The 18,810-nt window shown below is 38.2% G+C and overlaps 1 protein-coding gene across 4 annotated transcripts in view; it reads left to right on the forward strand.

Annotated features, from left to right (window-relative positions):
- The window catches only part of SAB (HYPERSENSITIVE TO PI STARVATION 4), a 36,836-nt gene extending 18,214 nt beyond the window's left edge, over window positions 1–18,622 (forward strand). For 3 of the 4 annotated variants that reach the window (XM_088106938.1, XM_088106939.1, XM_088106940.1), the window contains 9 exons: window positions 3,866–4,090; window positions 4,717–4,856; window positions 14,075–14,147; window positions 14,665–14,766; window positions 14,864–15,040; window positions 15,230–15,577; window positions 15,676–15,843; window positions 16,055–16,427; window positions 18,030–18,622. In XM_088106938.1, the coding sequence (XP_087963064.1) occupies window positions 3,866–4,090; window positions 4,717–4,856; window positions 14,075–14,147; window positions 14,665–14,766; window positions 14,864–15,040; window positions 15,230–15,577; window positions 15,676–15,843; window positions 16,055–16,427; window positions 18,030–18,139 (1,716 nt within the window). In that variant the 3' untranslated portion in view covers window positions 18,140–18,622. Of the gene's footprint in view, window positions 1–3,865; window positions 4,091–4,716; window positions 4,857–13,409; window positions 14,025–14,074; window positions 14,148–14,664; window positions 14,767–14,863; window positions 15,041–15,229; window positions 15,578–15,675; window positions 15,844–16,054; window positions 16,428–18,029 lie in introns of those variants that run through there. The other variant, XM_088106941.1, reaches the window with a different exon arrangement.
- The last annotated feature ends 188 nt before the right edge of the window (window positions 18,623–18,810 follow it).

The raw sequence follows: 18,810 nt of genomic DNA on the forward strand, positions 1-18,810 counted from the left end.
CCATATAGCAAACCTTTTCCAGGTGATCCTTTAATATACTTCAGTATGCGAACAACTGCATCCCAATGGTCTTCACATGGGGAGTTTAGAAATTGACTCACCACATTAACTGTGAAGGAAATGTCAGGACGCGTAACAGTAAGATAGTTTAATTTACCAACTAATCTTCTGTACCGTTCAGGATCTGAGAAAGGCTCCCCCTGATTTGGTAGGAGTTTGATGTTAGGGTCCATAGGTGTCTCAACAGATTTACAGTTCATTAAGCCTGTTTCCTCCAAGATGTCTAACGCATACTTCCTCTGAGATATGACAATACCATCATTGGATTGTGCTACTTCAATACCCAAAAAGTACCGGAGTTTGCCAAGATCTTTGGTTTGAAAATGATGACAAAGGTGTTGTTTCATCTGAGAGATGCCGAGATAGTCACTTCCTGTGAGAACAATATCATCGACATACACTATTAAGTAAATACATCCAGCACTTGAGTGGCGATAGAACACTGAATGATCCGCTTCACTGCGAGACATACCAAATTGTTGAACAACACAGTTGAATTTACCAAACCAGGCCCGAGGAGATTGTTTTAGGCCATATAAGGATTTGCGAAGACGACATACCAATCCAGATGACTCCCCTTGAGCAACAAAGCCAGGCAGTTGCTCCATATAAATTTCTTCATGCAAATCACCATTTAGAAAAGCATTTTTGACATCAAGTTGGTAAAGAGGCCATTGTCGAAGAGCAACCATGGCAATGAATAGGCGAACAGAGGTCATTTTTGCCATTGGAGAAAAAGTATCACCATAATCCAAACCAAAAATCTGTGTGTAGCCTTTGACAACCAGTCGAGCTTTCAGACGATCAATTGTGCCATCAGGGCCAACCTTGATAGCATACACCCACCTGCAACCAACAACAAACTTTCCAAATGGTAATTGGACAAGCTCCCAAGTTCCACTTTTCTGTAAAGCACTTAATTCATCCAGCATAGCTTGACGCCAGCCAGGATGAGTTAAGGCATCACCCACAAATTTAGGAATTGACACAGAAGAAATGGATGAGATACAAGTGTAAAAAGATGGAGATAATCTGTGGTAACTAAGAACAGTATAATGGGGGGAGGGGTTACGGGTAGAGCGTATACCTTTACGGAGGGCAATAGGCAAGTCAGACTCATTTGCTGGAGCCGGAGGAGACACAGGAGGCGGCACTGGAAGTGAGTCATGAGGGAGACAATGGCGGCGACTATAAACCTGAAGGGGTGGTGGTGAAGGACGATCCTGTGGTGAATGAGAGTCTAAAGAAGGAGGAGACAAAATGGGTGGAGCATCACCAGGAGGATCACAGATAAGAGGAATATCAACAATAACAAGGAGAGGTACAAAACTAGAAGATAAATGTGTAAAGTAAAAAGAAGATTCATCAAAAGTGACATAGCAGAGATATAATGACGATTGAGGGAAGGGGAAAAACACTTATAGCCCTTTTGTGACCGTGGAAATCCTAAGAAGACACATTTGTGAGACCTAGGAGATAACTTATCAAGACCAGGACTAAAATCATGAACAAAACATGTAGACCCAAAAACTCTAAGAGGTAATGGATGTAGAGGGTCTTGAGGAAATAAGATAGAATGAGGGATTTTGTTCTCTAGGACGGAAGATGGCATGCGGTTGATAAGATAACATGCCGTGAGAACAACATCACCCCAAAAACGTGAGGGTACTTGACCATGAATGAGAAGGGTACGAGTTGGTTCAGTAAGGTATCTATTCTTGCGCTCAGCCACCCCATTTTGTTGAGGGGTATAAGCACATGAGGTTTGGTGAAGAATGCCATGAGAAGTCATAAAATGTTTAAACTGTTGAGAAAGGTATTCACGGCCATTATCACTGCGTAAAGTGCGAATAGAAACCCCAAACTGAGTTTTTATTTCATTGAAAAAAGTTTGAAAAATAGAAAACAACTCAGAACGATTCTTCATGAGAAACAACCAAGTACATCTGGAATAGTCATCAATAAAGGTAACAAAATACTGAAATCCTAAAGTTGACTTAACACGACTAGGTCCCAAAATATCAGAATGAACCAATGAAAAGGGGGATGACACTCGTTGTGAAACACTACGAGGAAAGGAACTACGAGTATGTTTACCTAACTGACAAGACTCACACGACAAACTTGATAATTTCGACAGACTCGGAACAAGTTGCTGCAGTTTGGCAAGACTGGGATGACCTAACTGAGCATGAAGAAGGGATGGTGACTCCATGATTATGCCAGCATGTGGAGAAGGGCTGAGATGATATAGGCCATGAGACTAACATCCTGTGCCAATCATGTGTTTCGAACTCCGGTCCTGCAACCAAACAGAATTTTTGGTAAATGAAATAACACAATTAAGGGAACGAGTTAGACGACTTACGGACAATAAGTTAAAAGGAGACCCAGGGACATAAAGTACATTATCAATGGATATGGATGGAAAAATATGAACAGTACCAATACCATGAGATGAGACTCTAGACCCATCAGCCATCGTTACCGAGGGTAAATTAACCGGACATGACAAGGAAGAAAACAAGGACTTGTTAGCAGTGATATGATCGGTGGCGCCTGAGTCAAGGACCCAAGATCCGAGAGAGTGAGTCAGACCAACAAAAGGAGTATCTGTGCGTGTAACAGAAGCAGATGTAGTGGAACTAGAGTGCTGACGGTCCTCATACCATCTGAGAAATTCCTGAAAGAGTAAAGGGTTATTTATGGGATTTGATGAAGTAGGATGGTCTGCAGACGGTGATCGGAAAGGTGGATCAAAATTAGCCATTGCTATAGGTCAAGGAGGACGTCCATGAAGCGCATAACATCTATCAATTTTGTGGCTTAGCTTGCCACAGTGGTCACATTTTGGACGTCCTTTACCTGGTTGGCGAGACCGACTCCGATCATCAAGTTGGGCAACCATGGAGAGGGAGAAACCCTAAAAAAAACCAAAGTGCTCCGATTGACACAACGACCACAGATCCAGAAAGAGGGCGAGAAGGCGATCACGACGGTGCTGATCAGCGGCGGAAAGCTCCGGCGACGCGCCGGCACGCGCGGCGACAACGGTGACTCTTGCGGCGGCGCGTGGGTGGTCCGTTCGCCGTGATCTTCGTACCACGGTGGTCACCCGGCCGAGACGATTCCGATGGTGTGGTCGCCGATCAATTCTGGAACTCCGGCGGCGGCGGAGGCGAAGGCAGCGGCGGCGACTGCAACGACAGCGCAGTGATGGGTGCCGGAGACCGTGGAGTTGACTGGAACTATTCCTGTGCTCTAGATACCATGTTGAATATAGTGAAGAAAATTAGGAGAAATCTCCCTTATGTGTTTTGCATACACATAGGGTAGTTTATTTATAATGTAAGATATGGGTTAAACCCTAAATACAAAATGGGCTAAGCCCAATTAACAGAAACACACAACTTAACATCTAACAGAGAGAAAAAAAAGAGAAATTGTATTGCATTCTGAAAAGGAATTTGCCAATATAATCAAGGATGAGTTCAGCTATTTTGTAGCAGCACCGTTAGAGATCCTGTAACCTAACTATCTGTGTCTAACCGAGTTAGTCACAATAGTATTCCAACTTTCCAATACATGATTACACCATTCACAATAGTAAAAACTATAACAGAACAAATGATGTTTCGTTTTCTATTGGCATTTGGGGAAAGCTAGGTTTTCACAGGTAAATTCATTCTACTGTTATGTTTGTGATATAATTTTGACATGTATAGATTATTATTTTATATACATATTTCAGTATATGACAAATCACAGAAGTGTGTACCTAATCAACAATAGTGGACACTGGCAGGTCCAGGGACTGAAGAGAGAACTTGTAATTGCTCAAAAATCTAGAAAGGCAGCATCCGCCTCATTAAGGATGGCTTTTCAAAAAGCTGCCCAACTACGACTAACAGAGAAGGAGAAGAATAAAAGTCCTTCCTATGCTATGCGCATATCTTTGCAAATTAATAAAGTTGTTTGGAGCATGCTTGTTGATGGTAAATCCTTTGCTGAGGCTGAGATTAATGACATGGTAAGAATTATTTTCTGAACCCTGTGCTCTCTTCTTTATATGTGTCCTTACAAAATTTACTGAATCCACGTCAAATTTGCATCTCACAAGTACCCAATGTTTTCTCAATATCAGTTCTACTATGTATCATGTTTTTCTTACCAAGTTAATATATATATATGTGTGTGTGTGTATATATATATATCAATTAAGTAGATTCTAAATCTAAAGTTTCTTGCTTTGACATGTGTTTGATTTAGGTAATTTTAGAGAAATAATTCCGTTTTATGTCAGCTTCCTGAGAGAGCTTTTATAAAAGGTGATTCTTTCTAGTGAAAAGATTTTCCAAACACCGGGCTAAGACAAAATTTTCCCTAGACTAGATGATATAAAAGGCATTTGTACATGATTGACGCTTTCCTTATACCTTAGTAAGCCATTGAATGTTTTATCATTAAGTGCTATTTTGGACAATGGAAAAAAAACATTAGTCTTTTCTAGTTTAGTTTTTGTTTCTTATCTTTGCTCCTTTGCTTGAGAATGGTGGGTCGTTGCTAGCAATTTGTTTTGTATCTATTTTTGTTCATTTCTTTTTGGTCACAATTTGGTTGGTTAAACTGATTATGTTTCATGTTGCCAAATACTAGATATATGACTTTGACCGGGATTACAAGGATGTCGGCATTGCTCGGTTTACAACAAAATATTTTGTTGTCAGAAATTGCCTGCCTAATGTCAAGTCTGATATGCTTTTGTCAGCATGGAATCCTCCATCTGAATGGGGAAAGTATGTAGTTTTTGTGGAGTTTCTCTTAATTCCTTGGTGCTTATGGTGTTATTGTGATATTTGTTGCCATGCTGTTCAAACTTTTTTTAATTTTATATAATTTGTCAACAAATAAAAATATATATTGTAAAAAATTAAGTTAGGTAGACTTTTAATTTACTTGAGGTTCATATTATAAGCTCAATATAAAAATATTCATTATAAATAATGAAAATCAAAGTGGTTTAACTGGTTTTCCACATCAGTTCTTACTCACTTTGGACTGTTTCTTACGGCTTATTTGCTCCACCTGGAAGTCTGAACCAGTGATCTTACAAATTCTAATGCAATGTCCGGTTTTAATAGTTATGCTTCATTTTATTGGAGTTTTAGGTATGATAGAAAACAGAGAAAAGATTAATAGAAGAATAATGGATTATTATTGCACTGAATGAGAAAGAAGATACAAGCTGAACATATATAGGCTCAAGAAAAGGTTACAACAGTGATAAACTAATCGAAGCAGAAAAACAGATAACTAGCTGACATCCAGTTGAATAACTGAATGTTTACATTTATTCTCTAATATCCGCCTCAAACAAAAGGGGAAGGATTCTTACACGAAAAATCCTGCAGATCAAGTTTATGTCAAAGAAGTACAAAACGGTTAGAAGAAAGAGGCTTGGTTAGAATATCTGCCCACTGATCCTAGATAGGAATATGATAAACTTCAAGTTTGGATAACACTTGATCACAAACACAAAAAACAGCAATCTCCTCGTACTTCGTTTTAGAGTGAAAAACAGGGTTGTTTACTATAACAACAACACTTTGATTGCTGCTGAGCATGACAAGAGTGGATGAAGAAATATGCAATTCTTTCAAAAGAGCTTGAATCCCGATAATATCTGTTAAAGATTGCGCGAAGCTGTGATATTCAGCTTCAGTGCTTGATATGGTAATGACATGCTGCTTGCAGGACCACCAAGAAATGAGATTAGGTCCCAAAAATATTGCAGATTCAGTAGCAGACTTTCTATCAGCATCACACAGGGCCGTGATAGAAAAGGGTTGAGATACATAGGCTAGTTGTATTTGAAGACCTTGGGAAAGAGGGCCCTTAAGGTATCTTAGGATTCTTTTAACTTCTCTCCAATGAGTGTCCAAAGGATATCATATGAATTGACTGACTTTGTTGACATCAAAATTGATATTAGGTCTTGTAAGAGTAGCATATTGCAAAGCTCCAACTACTGATGTATACAGTAGGATCAGAAAATAAATCTGATCTTGTTTTAGATAGTTTGCAGGATAAGACCATAGGAGATTATATAGGTTGAGCTTCAGTTATTTGTTTTATGCAAAAGGTATCTTTTATATTTACTGAGTCATCACAAGAGTCTTGTCAGAAAGATAGTTGATTCAAGACATTAAATTGCAACGAAGCAGTGGGCAATCTATTGATTAAGTAGACAACAATATTAGAGTCAGTGTCCCAAAATTTTAGAGGAATAGAGGCATGATGTAAGAATGTTAATAATAATGCGGCTATGTGCCTGTGTTTTCTTTGACAATACCAAATTGGTGGTGAGAATGAGGACAAATACATCTGTGTTATGGCATAAGTGGCAAGAAATGAGGTAAAGGAACCTGAATTCAGCCCCCACCCCAATCAGTTTAAATACTTGTTAATTTTGGTAGAATGTAGTTCAACCATAGACTTAAAATTCTGAAAAAAAGTAAGGGTGTCAAATTTAAGTTTTAAAGGATAAAGGCAAGTAAATCATGAAAAGGCATCAAGAAATGACCATTGGTGGATGAAATATGTGAAGGTCCAAAGATCGCTAAGGATCAATTCAAAGGGTGAATTATAGTTTCAGAAGGAGAGGAAGGGAGATTGAGTTTTCGCTACACAACAGGATATACAGAAGTCCAGGTTTTATTAGTCGGATTTTTTTAGCAATGATTGACTTAAGATTGAAACTGTAAAATAATTCTAGAGGGCTTAATTGATCCCTTTCAAAATCTTCTATTTATATACACAAGTACATGATAAATAGGGTAATCCTAGACACAATATAATCATGATAAATAGGATAATCCTAGACACAATATAATCATGATAAATAGGGTAATCCTTGATACACTATAATGATGATAAAATAGGATAAATATGTACCAAGCTTGGAACAAATAAACTCAATCCGAGGACCCCTTAATGACTTGGTCAATACATCTGCGAGTTGATCGTTTGACCCAATAAACTCAGTACATATTTCTTTGGTCAACAACTTTTCACGAACAAAATGACAATCAATTTCTATATGTTTAGTCCTCTCGTGAAACACTGGATTTGATGCAATGTGGAGAGCAGCTTGATTGTCGCAATACATCTTCATAGTATGGATGTCACAAAATTTAACCTCTTGAAGGAATTGTTTCACCCATATAAGTTCACATGTTAGTGATGTCATTGCCCTATACTCGGCTTCCGCGGTTGATCGAGCTACTACATTCTATTTCTTACTTTTCCATGAAATAATGTTTCCTCCCAGAAAAACACAATATCCTGTAGTAGACCGTCTATCAATAGGTGAACCTGCCCAATCTGCATCACAATACCCAGAGACCTGAATGCTTCCTTTATCTTCATATAACAATCCTTGCCCGGGAGCCTTCTTTACATACCTTAGAATGTGAATGAGAGCAGTCCAATGGTCAACACATGGAGCCTGCATGAACTGACTAACCACTCCAACTGCAAATGATAGATCTGGCCTTGTAATAGTGGGATAAATTAGTTTTCCAACCAGCCTCTTATACCTCTCTGGATCTGAGAATAATTCACTTTCTTCTGTCCTTAATTTCTGGTTTGGGTCCATGGGACTGTCTACCGGTCTACAATCAATCATGCCTGTTTCTTGTAATATATCAAGAGCATACTTCCTTTGGGAGATTACAACTCCATCTTTTGATTGCGCTACTTCAATGCCTAAGAAGTATTTGAGACTTCCAAGATCCTTGGTTTGAAAATGTCTACACAAGTACTCTTTTAGTTGAGATATTCCAACAACATCATTTCCTGTAATGACAATATCATCAACATATACTATTAAGTAAACACATTTCCCGAGAGAAGAGTGACAATAAAAAACTGAATGGTCTGCTTCACTGCGTTTTGACCCAAATTTTTGAACAATGGAGCTAAACTTTCCAAACCAAGCACGTGGGGATTGCTTGAGGCCATATAGAGATCGATGCAATTTGCATACCATACCAGACTCCCCCTGAGCAACAAACCCAGGAGGTTGCTCCATATAAACTTCTTCCTCAAGATCACCATGTAGGAAGGCATTCTTGATATCCAATTGATGAAGTGGCCAGTGACGAATGGCTGCCATAGCAAAGAAGAGACGAATAGTAGTCATCTTGGCTACAGGAGAGAAAGTGTCACAATAATCAAGACCATAAACCTGAGTGTAAGCTTTTGCAACAAGCCGAGCTTTGAGCCGATCAATTTCACCATCAGGGCCAACTTTAACTGCATACACCCATCGACAACCAACCTCCTTTTTCGTGGGGGAAGGGGCACCAGCTTTCAAGTATTACTGTGGTCAAGAGCCTGCATTTCTGCAATCATAGTTTGTCACCATCTAGGATGATCAAGTGCTTCTTTCACATTCTTAGGTATAACAACAGAGGACACTGAGGATAAAAGAGAAAAATAGGAGGGCGACAATTGATGATAGCTTAGAAAATTATAAATGGGATGAGGGTTTTGAGTGGAACGAATACCTTTTCTGAGGGCAATAGGCCATGCTGAATCATTTGCACCAGGAGGCATGGGAGGAGGTGACGAGGGAGAAGAATCTGAAGTAGGAGATTCACCATTGTCTTGGGGAGGTGGACTATCTATTGGGGCCCTGTGTGGGATGATCTCAGTATGTGGAGAAACAGATGTAGAAGGATTGTGATCAAGACTTGGAATGACAAGATAGTGGAGCTATTTGACTCAGCCATTGGAATAGGAAGGACCTGCTGAAGGATAGAAACATCCTGAACAAATGGAGAGAAGTAAGGAGTTTGTTCAAAGAATGTGACATTGACAGACATGTAATACTACTTAGTTTCTGGAGAGTAACACCGATATCTTTTTTGAAGTCGAGAATAGCCTAAGAAGACACATTTGAGAGCGCGAGCGGAGAGTTTGTCTAGACCTGGAGACATGTCATGAACAAAACATACACAGCCAAACACTCGAGGAGATGTATGAAAGTGAGGATCATTAGGAAACAAAATGGAGAAAGGGACTTTATTATCAAGAGAGGAGGAGGGCATCCTATTAACAAGATAACATGCAGTTAAGATGGCATCCCCCAGTGATGGACAAGAATATGGGCACCAAGCAAAAGGGTACGAGCAGTTTCAACCAAGTGTCTATTTTTTCGTTCTGCTATACCATTTTGCTGTGGTGTATGAGGACAAGTAGACTGATGTAAGATACCATGGGAATGCAAGATGGCAGAAAAGAAGGATGAGAAATACTCTTTTGCATTATCACTTAATATTTTGATTACTTGACCAAATTGATTCTTGATTTCATTCAAAAAGATGTAAAGATAGCTAACAATTCATAACGATTTTTCATAAGATAAACCCAAGTACATCTTGAATATTCATCAATAAAGGTAACAAAATATCTAAAACCAAAGGAAGAGATACGACTAGGTCCCCATATATCAGAATGGATGATGGAAAAACTAGAATTACATATTGATTGAGACCTTTTAGGAAAGGAAGATCTAACATGTTTTCCGAATTGACATGACTCACATTCTAAGGTTTGGAGACCACTAAGTTCAGGACACATCTTTTTTAATTTGGACAAATGAGGATAGCCAAGTCGATCATGTAGCACTTTAGGATTAGGAGCAGCAACACAGGACACCCTTGGACGAGATCTAAAATGGTATAATCCGCTAGCTTCATATCCTTCTCCAATCTGTCTCCCCGAACCACGCTCGTGTATAACAAAAGATTTATGATCAAAGGTTATTGAACAATTTAACATTTTAGTCAACATGCTTAAGGAAATTTAAGGACAAAAAGGACTGAGTTGAGATTGAGGGAGGGAGACAAAGAAACATGACCGACTCCTTTGGAAGAAGTTTTAGATCCATTTGCAAGGGTTATGAAATGAGGTTTTTCTCGAAAGGAAATAGATGAGAACAAAGAAGTATTACCAGAAATGTGATCAGAAGCACCTGAGTCAATTACCCATGAATTTTGACCTTCCATAGATTGAGAAACACATGCTGTTGATGTATTGGGAGATTGAGATGGTTGTGCCAAGCTGTTAGACTTTAACCTTAAATACTCTTGATATTCATCCTCAGAAAACATAGAAGTGGAAGTTTTAGTCTTCGAAGTGGAAGTTTCAGTCTTCGAAATATTGGCGGTTTTGGAAGGGAAACCATGTAAGGAGTAGCAATTCTCTTGAGTATGACCCATCCTTTTACAGTATGTGCATTGAGGACGTCCCCGACCTCCTCGTCCTCCTCCTCTAGTGCCACGTCCTCGTCTTCCTCGTGTGGCAACCATGACAGATGGTTCCACTAGTTCATGCGCTTCTTGAGTTTGAGGTACCGGGACACGCAAAAGGCGAGTGGTCAATGTTTCCATAGAAGGCACCTCATGACTAGTTAGAAGTTGATCTCTGAGATGATCAAAATCGGGATGTAGGGCACGAAGGATCAACACCATGTAAAATTTGTCTAGTTTCTTTTTGATATCCTCTAATGGATCTACTTCCAAAAACATCTTAAGTTCTTCGACAGCAGATTGGGCTTCAGCCATGAAGGACACCATATCATGGTCTGCCATTTTAAGAGATGAAAGCTTGTTCGTAGTGTCAGAGACATTGAATATCGTTGGCATAAATGCTTTGGGCTTTCTTCCAAAAGGAGTGACAAGTTTTGAAAGCCCTCAAAGATACAAGTTTGGGTTCCACTGATTGCCATAACAAGGCACACAACTGGAAATCTGCTTGTTTCCATTGATCAACTTTTTCAGTAGACACATGGCTTCCATCTCGCTCAAGGTGGTCATAATGCCCTTGGCCAAGGAACCACATTTCAACGGCAGCAGACCATGATAGATAATTTTTTCCATTTAGCTTCTTGGAGGTAATTGATGGACTTCCAGAGAATGAAAGAGTACTGCCAGACGCCATTTCTGAAGAAGACGAATAATACTAGCGAGGAACAAGAAAACCCTAAGGGTTTAGACGAAGGAAACTGTGAGTGATGGACAACGGTGGCCGGCAACGGTGGCGGTGGTCGGACGGTGGCCGACGACGGACGACGATGGCCGGCGACGGACGACTGTGGCCGGCGATGGACGACAGTGGCCGACGGTGGACGGTGGCGGGCGACGAAGAACTGTGGCGCCGGACAGATATATATTACGAGACAGAAACCAGAGTGGGATCGACCCGCTCTGATACCAACTTAAGATTGAAACTGTAAAATAATTCTAGATGGCTTAATTGATCCCTTTCACAATCTTCTATTTATATACACAAGTACATGATAAATAGGGTAACCCTAGACATAATATAATCATGATAAATAGGGTAATCCTAGACACAATATAATCATAATAAATAGGGTAACCCTTGACACACTATAATGATGATAAAATAGGATAAATATCCTAATAGATTGAATACAGTTTTCAACATGCCACATATTGCTAGACTTAGGCAATTTGGCCATTACGAAATTGTTATTAACAACTGAACTAGAAGTAGTTGCTGTAACGAGTTGAGGAATCTTTGACATAGCTTGAGATGAACAATCTTGAAGCTTGAGATAAAGAAGAAGGCGTCGGTTCCAACAATGAATCAAAGAAGTTGCCTGAGGTTTAATAGTACAATAGTGAGGAAAAATACTCAAATTATCACGGGCAGATTTTCTGACACTTAATTAGTTTTTGGTAATTGAAGGTACATGCATCAAATTGTGTAAGTAAAGAGAGAAGTTAGGATTAGTAGTGGTTTTGAAACATGAAGAACCAGAACCTTGAACTTTCAGACCTTCACCTTTACCAATATAAATCCGGGCCCTCAAAGTCGCAAAACTGTTGTATGTTTTGTGGTTCTCCTGTCATGGAATGAGGCTCCTGAATCAGGTATCCAGTTGGAGTTACACCTATGAGTTGGCTATGATGGCACTTGGGACAACTTGGTTAGTACTAGGCTGATGTTGATTTCTTGTAGTAGTGGGATTACCCGAGGTGTTTGATTTAGAAGTGAGCCGAGACTGATTAGTAAAGTACATCAGCGGTTGATTCATAATAGGATCATATAGAAGAAGATATTCATTAGGTTGATAGGATGAATTTACACAGTAGTAACAAATATTAGTAGTGTGACCATATTTGAAGCAAATCTGGGATTGGAAGTTAGCAAATCCGACCACCATGGCCACAAACACTGTTCAGAAAAAGGTGGTTGACTGAAACTTCAACGAGCATCATTGCTGTCATACTGCGAGATTGAAGAGTTAGGGTTCACATATAATTGTCAATAATTTACCAAAGGAGGGTATGTTTTCTTCTGAAATCTGTTACTTCTAGATTCATGGGCAAGAAGAAAAGCTTCAACTTCCATTGTTGGAGGTATTTCAAATTTACTTTTAATGACAGAAATTACTGGAGCAAGTTACTGTGGGAGACCTTTAGGAATAGCTTCAACATATTCATCCACGGAACTTCCAATTCCAGCAAGTTCAGCAATGGATTTATTTTTTCCCAATAACTCACGCATAGTTTTGTTGTCAAGAGAGATGGCAGGTAGATCGTGTGAATGCCTTGATTTGGTGAAGAAGTGGTCATAAATTTGTTCCCACATCTTATACAAGTGGACAGATCCAGGGACATGAGACAAGATTGACTTTGAAAGCGTAGACTCTAAGTAAGCAAGTTTTGATCTTGGACTTCCCATTCTTCATAAGTTGGGTTTATTTCTCCAAAAGCATGGTCATCATTTGAAAGAAAGTGAGGAGGAACCACTGGGTTTACAACAAATCGATGAAAGTCTATTAGACTTTATGACAGTTTCAACTTCTTGTTTCCACTAAAAATATTTGGAATCATCAAGTTTTTCAGTTATCGAATTATGAAAATGTTGGGAGACAGAAGGGAAGGAATTGCGGAACAATTCCTAGCTCACGATACCATATCGGAGTTTTAGGTATGAAAAAAAAATTATATTAACAGAAAACCAATGGATTATTGTTGCACTGAATGAGAAAAAGATACAAGCTGAACATATATGGGCTCAAGAAGAGAGTGACAAACTAATCATAGCAGAAAAACTGATAATTAACTGTCATCCAGTAGAATAACTGCATCTTTACATTTATATATGTAATATGTTTGAATCACTGAGATAGGTCATGTTTCAATTTTGATAGAGATTCTGATTCAACTCCATCCTTGTCTCTCTCTTTCTTCACCCATTTGTTGTGCTTGTGGTCATGATATAGTTTTATATGTCTGCGAATACAACAGGTCAGGAGTGTTCCTCTTCATTTGGCATTTTTTATGGAGGAAAAGGGGTGTGTAAAAGCTTCATCATTCTTATATCTATGTAATATTTTTTGTTCAAATACTTTCCAAGAGAATAGCCCTCTATTGTGATGAGTTGCATGAACCATTTCGTAGTTAGATTTACTGTTAGCTGGATTATATAGGGTGGATCTGCCTAAAGTAGGGAAAAATGTCCTGTACTTTTGGACAATTTGTTTAGGTGCAGTTACTCTATTGCAGTTTTCAAATTGTTAGGTGCAGTATATGTTATATAATAAGATAAGTGATACCAATTCAGGATGGCTTTCACAGTTGTGACTATCTAGTCCATTGACTATGAATACATGCTATTGTTATTTTGTGTTATTTGGTATCATTTGGTGTGGGATTTCCTACCATTCACGTAGTGTGTATACAAGAACTTTATGTTTTGGATTCAATTCAAACTCTAAAAGTGGGCAAATTCAGCCCCATTACATTTTCTGTATGTTTGACTCTGATGTAGTTCATTTTGGGTGTGGCTCTCTGATGTGTTCATGCTAAAAAAATGTATATGTATTTTTAAAGGTTAGGAAATGCGTATTAAATCTTGCTGTATTTGTTGCAATACTGTATTGCATGACCATGTCCTTGAACTTCTTTTTCAGAAAAGTGATGCTACGAGTGGATGCACGGCAAGGAGCTCCAAAGGATGGAAATTCTCCCCTTGAACTTTTTGAGGTAATAATTTCTATAGGTTTTTGGCAACCGTAAACCCGGAACATCAAGCAGAGAAATAGAATCCATTCTTATCCAAATTTGTGTTTTTTCTTGCTATTTCTTTGGTGGTCTCATTGGTTAAAATAGAAGCCGTGTGTCATACTTGTCTAAAGTAGATCTGAAGATAATATAATACTGCCTAGTCAGTATCAAAATGTTTTTGCACTCTGGTCGGGCATTAGTATGAGAAGGAATTTTTAATATGGTGCATTAGTGGCCTGGTTATCTCATATCAATGGAGGTCTTTCTATAAACATGCCCGTGATGTACCTTTCTTTGAATAAACTATAGCAATGTGAACTTCATATTGAACAGCAATTTCAGTGAGAGTAATGTAAATATCAAGGACCAAACATTTTTTGATATGCATTGTGTTTTAAGAATCTGAAACTAAACTTGCTATTACTGTTGAAAGGTTTGCTTGGAATGTCTGAATTGGTTCAGTTCGTTTCTTACTTGAACTTACTTTTCAATATAGGTGGAGATTTATCCCCTTAAGATTCATTTAACAGAGACAATGTACAGAATGATGTGGGAGTATTTCTTCCCAGAAGAAGAACAAGATTCACAACGTCGACAGGTTAGTTTAGGATACTAATTTCAAATAATATATCTCCGAAAACCAAGGCTAAGTTAGCAGGAAAACTGTAGAGTTAAAATAGTAGTTATTTTTACAGGAGGTTTGGAAGGTTTCAACCACTGCTGGTGCAAGGCGTGTAAAGAAAGGTTCACTTCTTGAAGCTTCTGCTTCAAGCAGTCATTCAACAAAAGAGTATGAGGCCCCATCCAAGTCTGGCATATCTGCAATGCTATTTCCCACAAGTCAACCTTCAGTCCATGTTGACTCAGCTCAAGTGAGTATTTGATTGATGGTCTAAGACATGGTTCTCAGGTCAGATTATTAATAATATCTGCAGATGCTAACATTGGTCTCCAGTGATGGAGAGCTAAGGAAGAAAATAGTTTATTATTTTCCTGTGTTCCCAATTTCTTTATTTCAGATGATATATTTTTCTCAAGGAATTTATGAAACCTGCTTGTAGGCATCAAAAACACAAAATGCCAAAGCAAACTCTGGTACTGGTAATGGTACTGGAACTGGTTCAACCCCCGAGTTGAGAAGGACATCATCTTTTGACAGAACTTGGGAAGAGACTGTGGCAGAATCTGTAGCTAATGAGCTTGTGTTACAAAGCTTCTCTTCCTCAAAAAATGGCCAATATGGTTCTACCAAGCAACAAGATGAAGCAGCTAAGAATAAATCAAAAGATTCCAAAGGTGTGAAAGGTGGTCGTTCATCTCATGAAGAAAAAAAGGTGGCCAAGTCTCATGAAGAGAAGAGATCTAGGCCACGAAAGATGATGGAGTTTCACAACATAAAAATTAGCCAGGTTGATCATTTTGGCCTACTTTGTTAAATTGTTGTCTATCATTACTTCTGGTGGAGAAATTCAAATTGAAGCTAAATGTCATCGATTATTTCTTGCAGGTTGAGTTATTGGTTACATATGAAGGGCAGCGATTTGTTGTAAATGATCTTAAATTACTGATGGATCAATTTCATCGAACTGAGTTTACTGGAACTTGGCGAAGACTCTTCTCACGAGTTAAGAAACACATCATCTGGGGAGTCCTAAAGTCTGTAACTGGAATGCAGGTAATGAATGACTCAGTTTCCTCTATCCTTTCATTTCGTTGATACTCATGTACAACCTCGTTCTTTTCCTTTTCATTCCCGTATGAAGTTTTTACCAACCACTTCAAATTTATGTGGTTGCAGTAACTTAACAGAATGGAGGCCTATTTTTTGGCAACTTTAGCTGTTCTACTAAATCTTTTCAATATGTTTCTTTTAAATGATTATGTAGGGTAGGAAATTTAAAGACAAAGGCCAGAGTCAACATACTGGTGCTGGTGTTCCTGAAATTGATCTTAACTTTAGTGACAATGAAGGGCAGACAGGAAAATCTGATCAATATCCACCATCGTGGCCTAAGCGTCCAAGTGATGGTGCAGGTGATGGATTTGTAACATCCATTAGAGGATTGTTCAATACTCAACGCCGCAAGGCAAAGGCATTTGTGCTCAGAACTATGAGGGGTGAAGCAGATAATGATTTTCAAGGTGATTGGAGCGAAAGTGATGTGGATTTCTCGCCTTTTGCTCGGCAGCTCACGATCACGAGAGCCAAGGAACTTATTAGGAGGCACACTAAGAAGTTCCGTTCGAGAGGACAAAAAGGTTTGTTTGTCGCTTTTATGCTGTTAATTTTATTGTTTTTGTGTACTTAATATTGATTTGTTTCATGGTTGTTTTTTGGATTTCGTTTAGAAGAATATATAATTTTGAAAGAAAGGGGAGAAAGTATTAGGTATGAACAAAAACTTAATAAGAAATCCCACTCCAAAGAGAAAAAGAAAAAGAAAACAAACTAAAATGGATCAAGGAAAGGATGCAATAAAGTGGTATGTCTACATATAAGTAATATAAATTCTCTGGACAAAACTATCATTAAAGCACCAAAGAAAAGATATAAGCACAACCCAATCCCAAAACTAGCATAATTGAAAGACATTTGAATGTATTGGCACTCTCCAAGTAAGTTTGCTTTACAATTTAAAGAATAGCCATGAACATAATTTTGTACTCTGGTCAAGATCATTTTTTAATTGATTTTTTTCTTATTTGAAGTCAACCGCTAAACAATACAAGGCCTACGCCCAAAACCCAAACAGATGACAGTCTTCCAAATTTTTTTGCACAAGCGAGGAGAAACTGCTCCACTATGAACGAAACGAAAATACCATGTGTTATCAAGAATCCCTTCACATAATAACCATTTAAATTAGATGACTTACAGTGTAAAATAGATGGGCTACTGTTGCTGAACTTGGCCTGCCCATAACACCTTGGAAGAAAGAAATCCGTGGTCTAAAAATCCATCTGTAATAATTTTGTTAATTATAGAGTACAGGTATCCAAACAGAGTACTTGCTTTGTAGTGAGGTTTAATTTTTCCAAATACAGTTTGTTGAGGAGGAACTGTGATGATTAGGAAATTGAGTGGGTTCTGAATAGGACTTAAGTATGCTAAAAAATTGAAGGTCCTAATTCTCCTTTCAACAAAACTTAGGTGCACTGCATGGGAAGCTTGCTAAACCTGTGATGCCTCTCTGCTGTGATCCTAATGTGCAAAGTTTAGACTCCTCTTTTTTATTCTTTTTCCTCCTCTCTCTGGATCAATTCCTATCCTTTAGGTTGTTTGCTTCATTTAAGTAAAAGCATAATGGGTTCTTCTAACTTCATTCATTTCTCTATTACTGTTGGATTGCTCATCATTGCTAACTAATGGTAGTCGCTCTCGTGATAATTTTCGTATGAATAATCAGAATGAAAAATAATATGAATTACACTTGTATGTATTCTAAATTACTTTCCTCCCCCTATATTGGATTGATATTTGTCTTCAACAAAATTATTCTTACTAAAGGAGTTAGAATGTAGTTATGAATCCGAAAGTATTTAGTGGAGCTACTGAAAATAGGCAACAAAAATAATGAATTGTTTTGGTTTTCTAAAATTACAAGTATTTTGATAAAACTAAAATATTAGATAGATAGAAGGAATACTTTAATTGATTGAATACCGTTACTTTCAAGATTATTCTGGCCATTGGAACCCAACATTTACAACAAACTAAAATTATCTTAAAAGACTTGGGAAGGCTTGAAAATTAGCTATTCAAAGCTGTGTTGTGTATTTTGACTTCCTGCTCTTTTTTATCTGCTTATCGACTGCATGTCACTTTGATTACTTGAGGAATGAAGTTTGCATCACTTGCAGGTTCATCTTCACAACAAAGAGAATCACTACCATCGTCGCCACGAGAGACAACTCCATTTGACAGTGATTCTTCAAGTGGATCCTCACCCTACGAAGATTTTCATGAATAGAAATGTTGTCATCTAAAGGATTTCTTACTTGTCTGCTGAGCACGACGCTTAATTCTTAAAGTACTCACTATACAAGAGCGTGAGAGAGGATATATCTATTAAGAAGAAGTTGGGTTGAAAGCTAGACATCTTGTCCAAGGGCGATTGGAATGGAAAGTGAACTTTGGACTCGATATACTGTTGTGTATTTTCTGTGGCAAACCCAAGTCATCGGTGAAAAAGAGCCTCGCTTTCATCTTCTATGCAACATCAATCGCACATCTAACATTTCTATTCGTGTCCACAACTTCAGTGACCGGTGAGGACCCTTTTCTTCATCTCTTGCGTTGTTTTCGGGTTGTATATTCCTGTAGCTTCTGTTCAATGTGCAATTTTTGGCTTCTTAATTTATTAGCAAATAGGAGCTTTAGAGGTTGACATCATTATGTACATACATTTGATTATATTTTGAAAAATAGAATAAAAGCAATATCTTCCTTTACACATTTTAGAATTCAAAGGATTAAGGCCTCTGTAGAAAGTACCGAGCAGCAGGATGATATCAAACCGATACAAAGAAGGCATTACCTTTCTGCTATCTTAATGCTTTTGGTCACGTTCTATTTGTTTCTAAATGTAAAACAATTTCTGAAAAACTCAGTTCAAATGAGGGATCTTATAAGATGCAAAAG

Source organism: Vigna umbellata, chromosome 2 (genome assembly GCF_029865625.1).
Source record: "Vigna umbellata cultivar VRB3 chromosome 2, Vumbellata_1.0, whole genome shotgun sequence".
NCBI classification, from domain to species: domain Eukaryota; kingdom Viridiplantae; phylum Streptophyta; class Magnoliopsida; order Fabales; family Fabaceae; genus Vigna; species Vigna umbellata.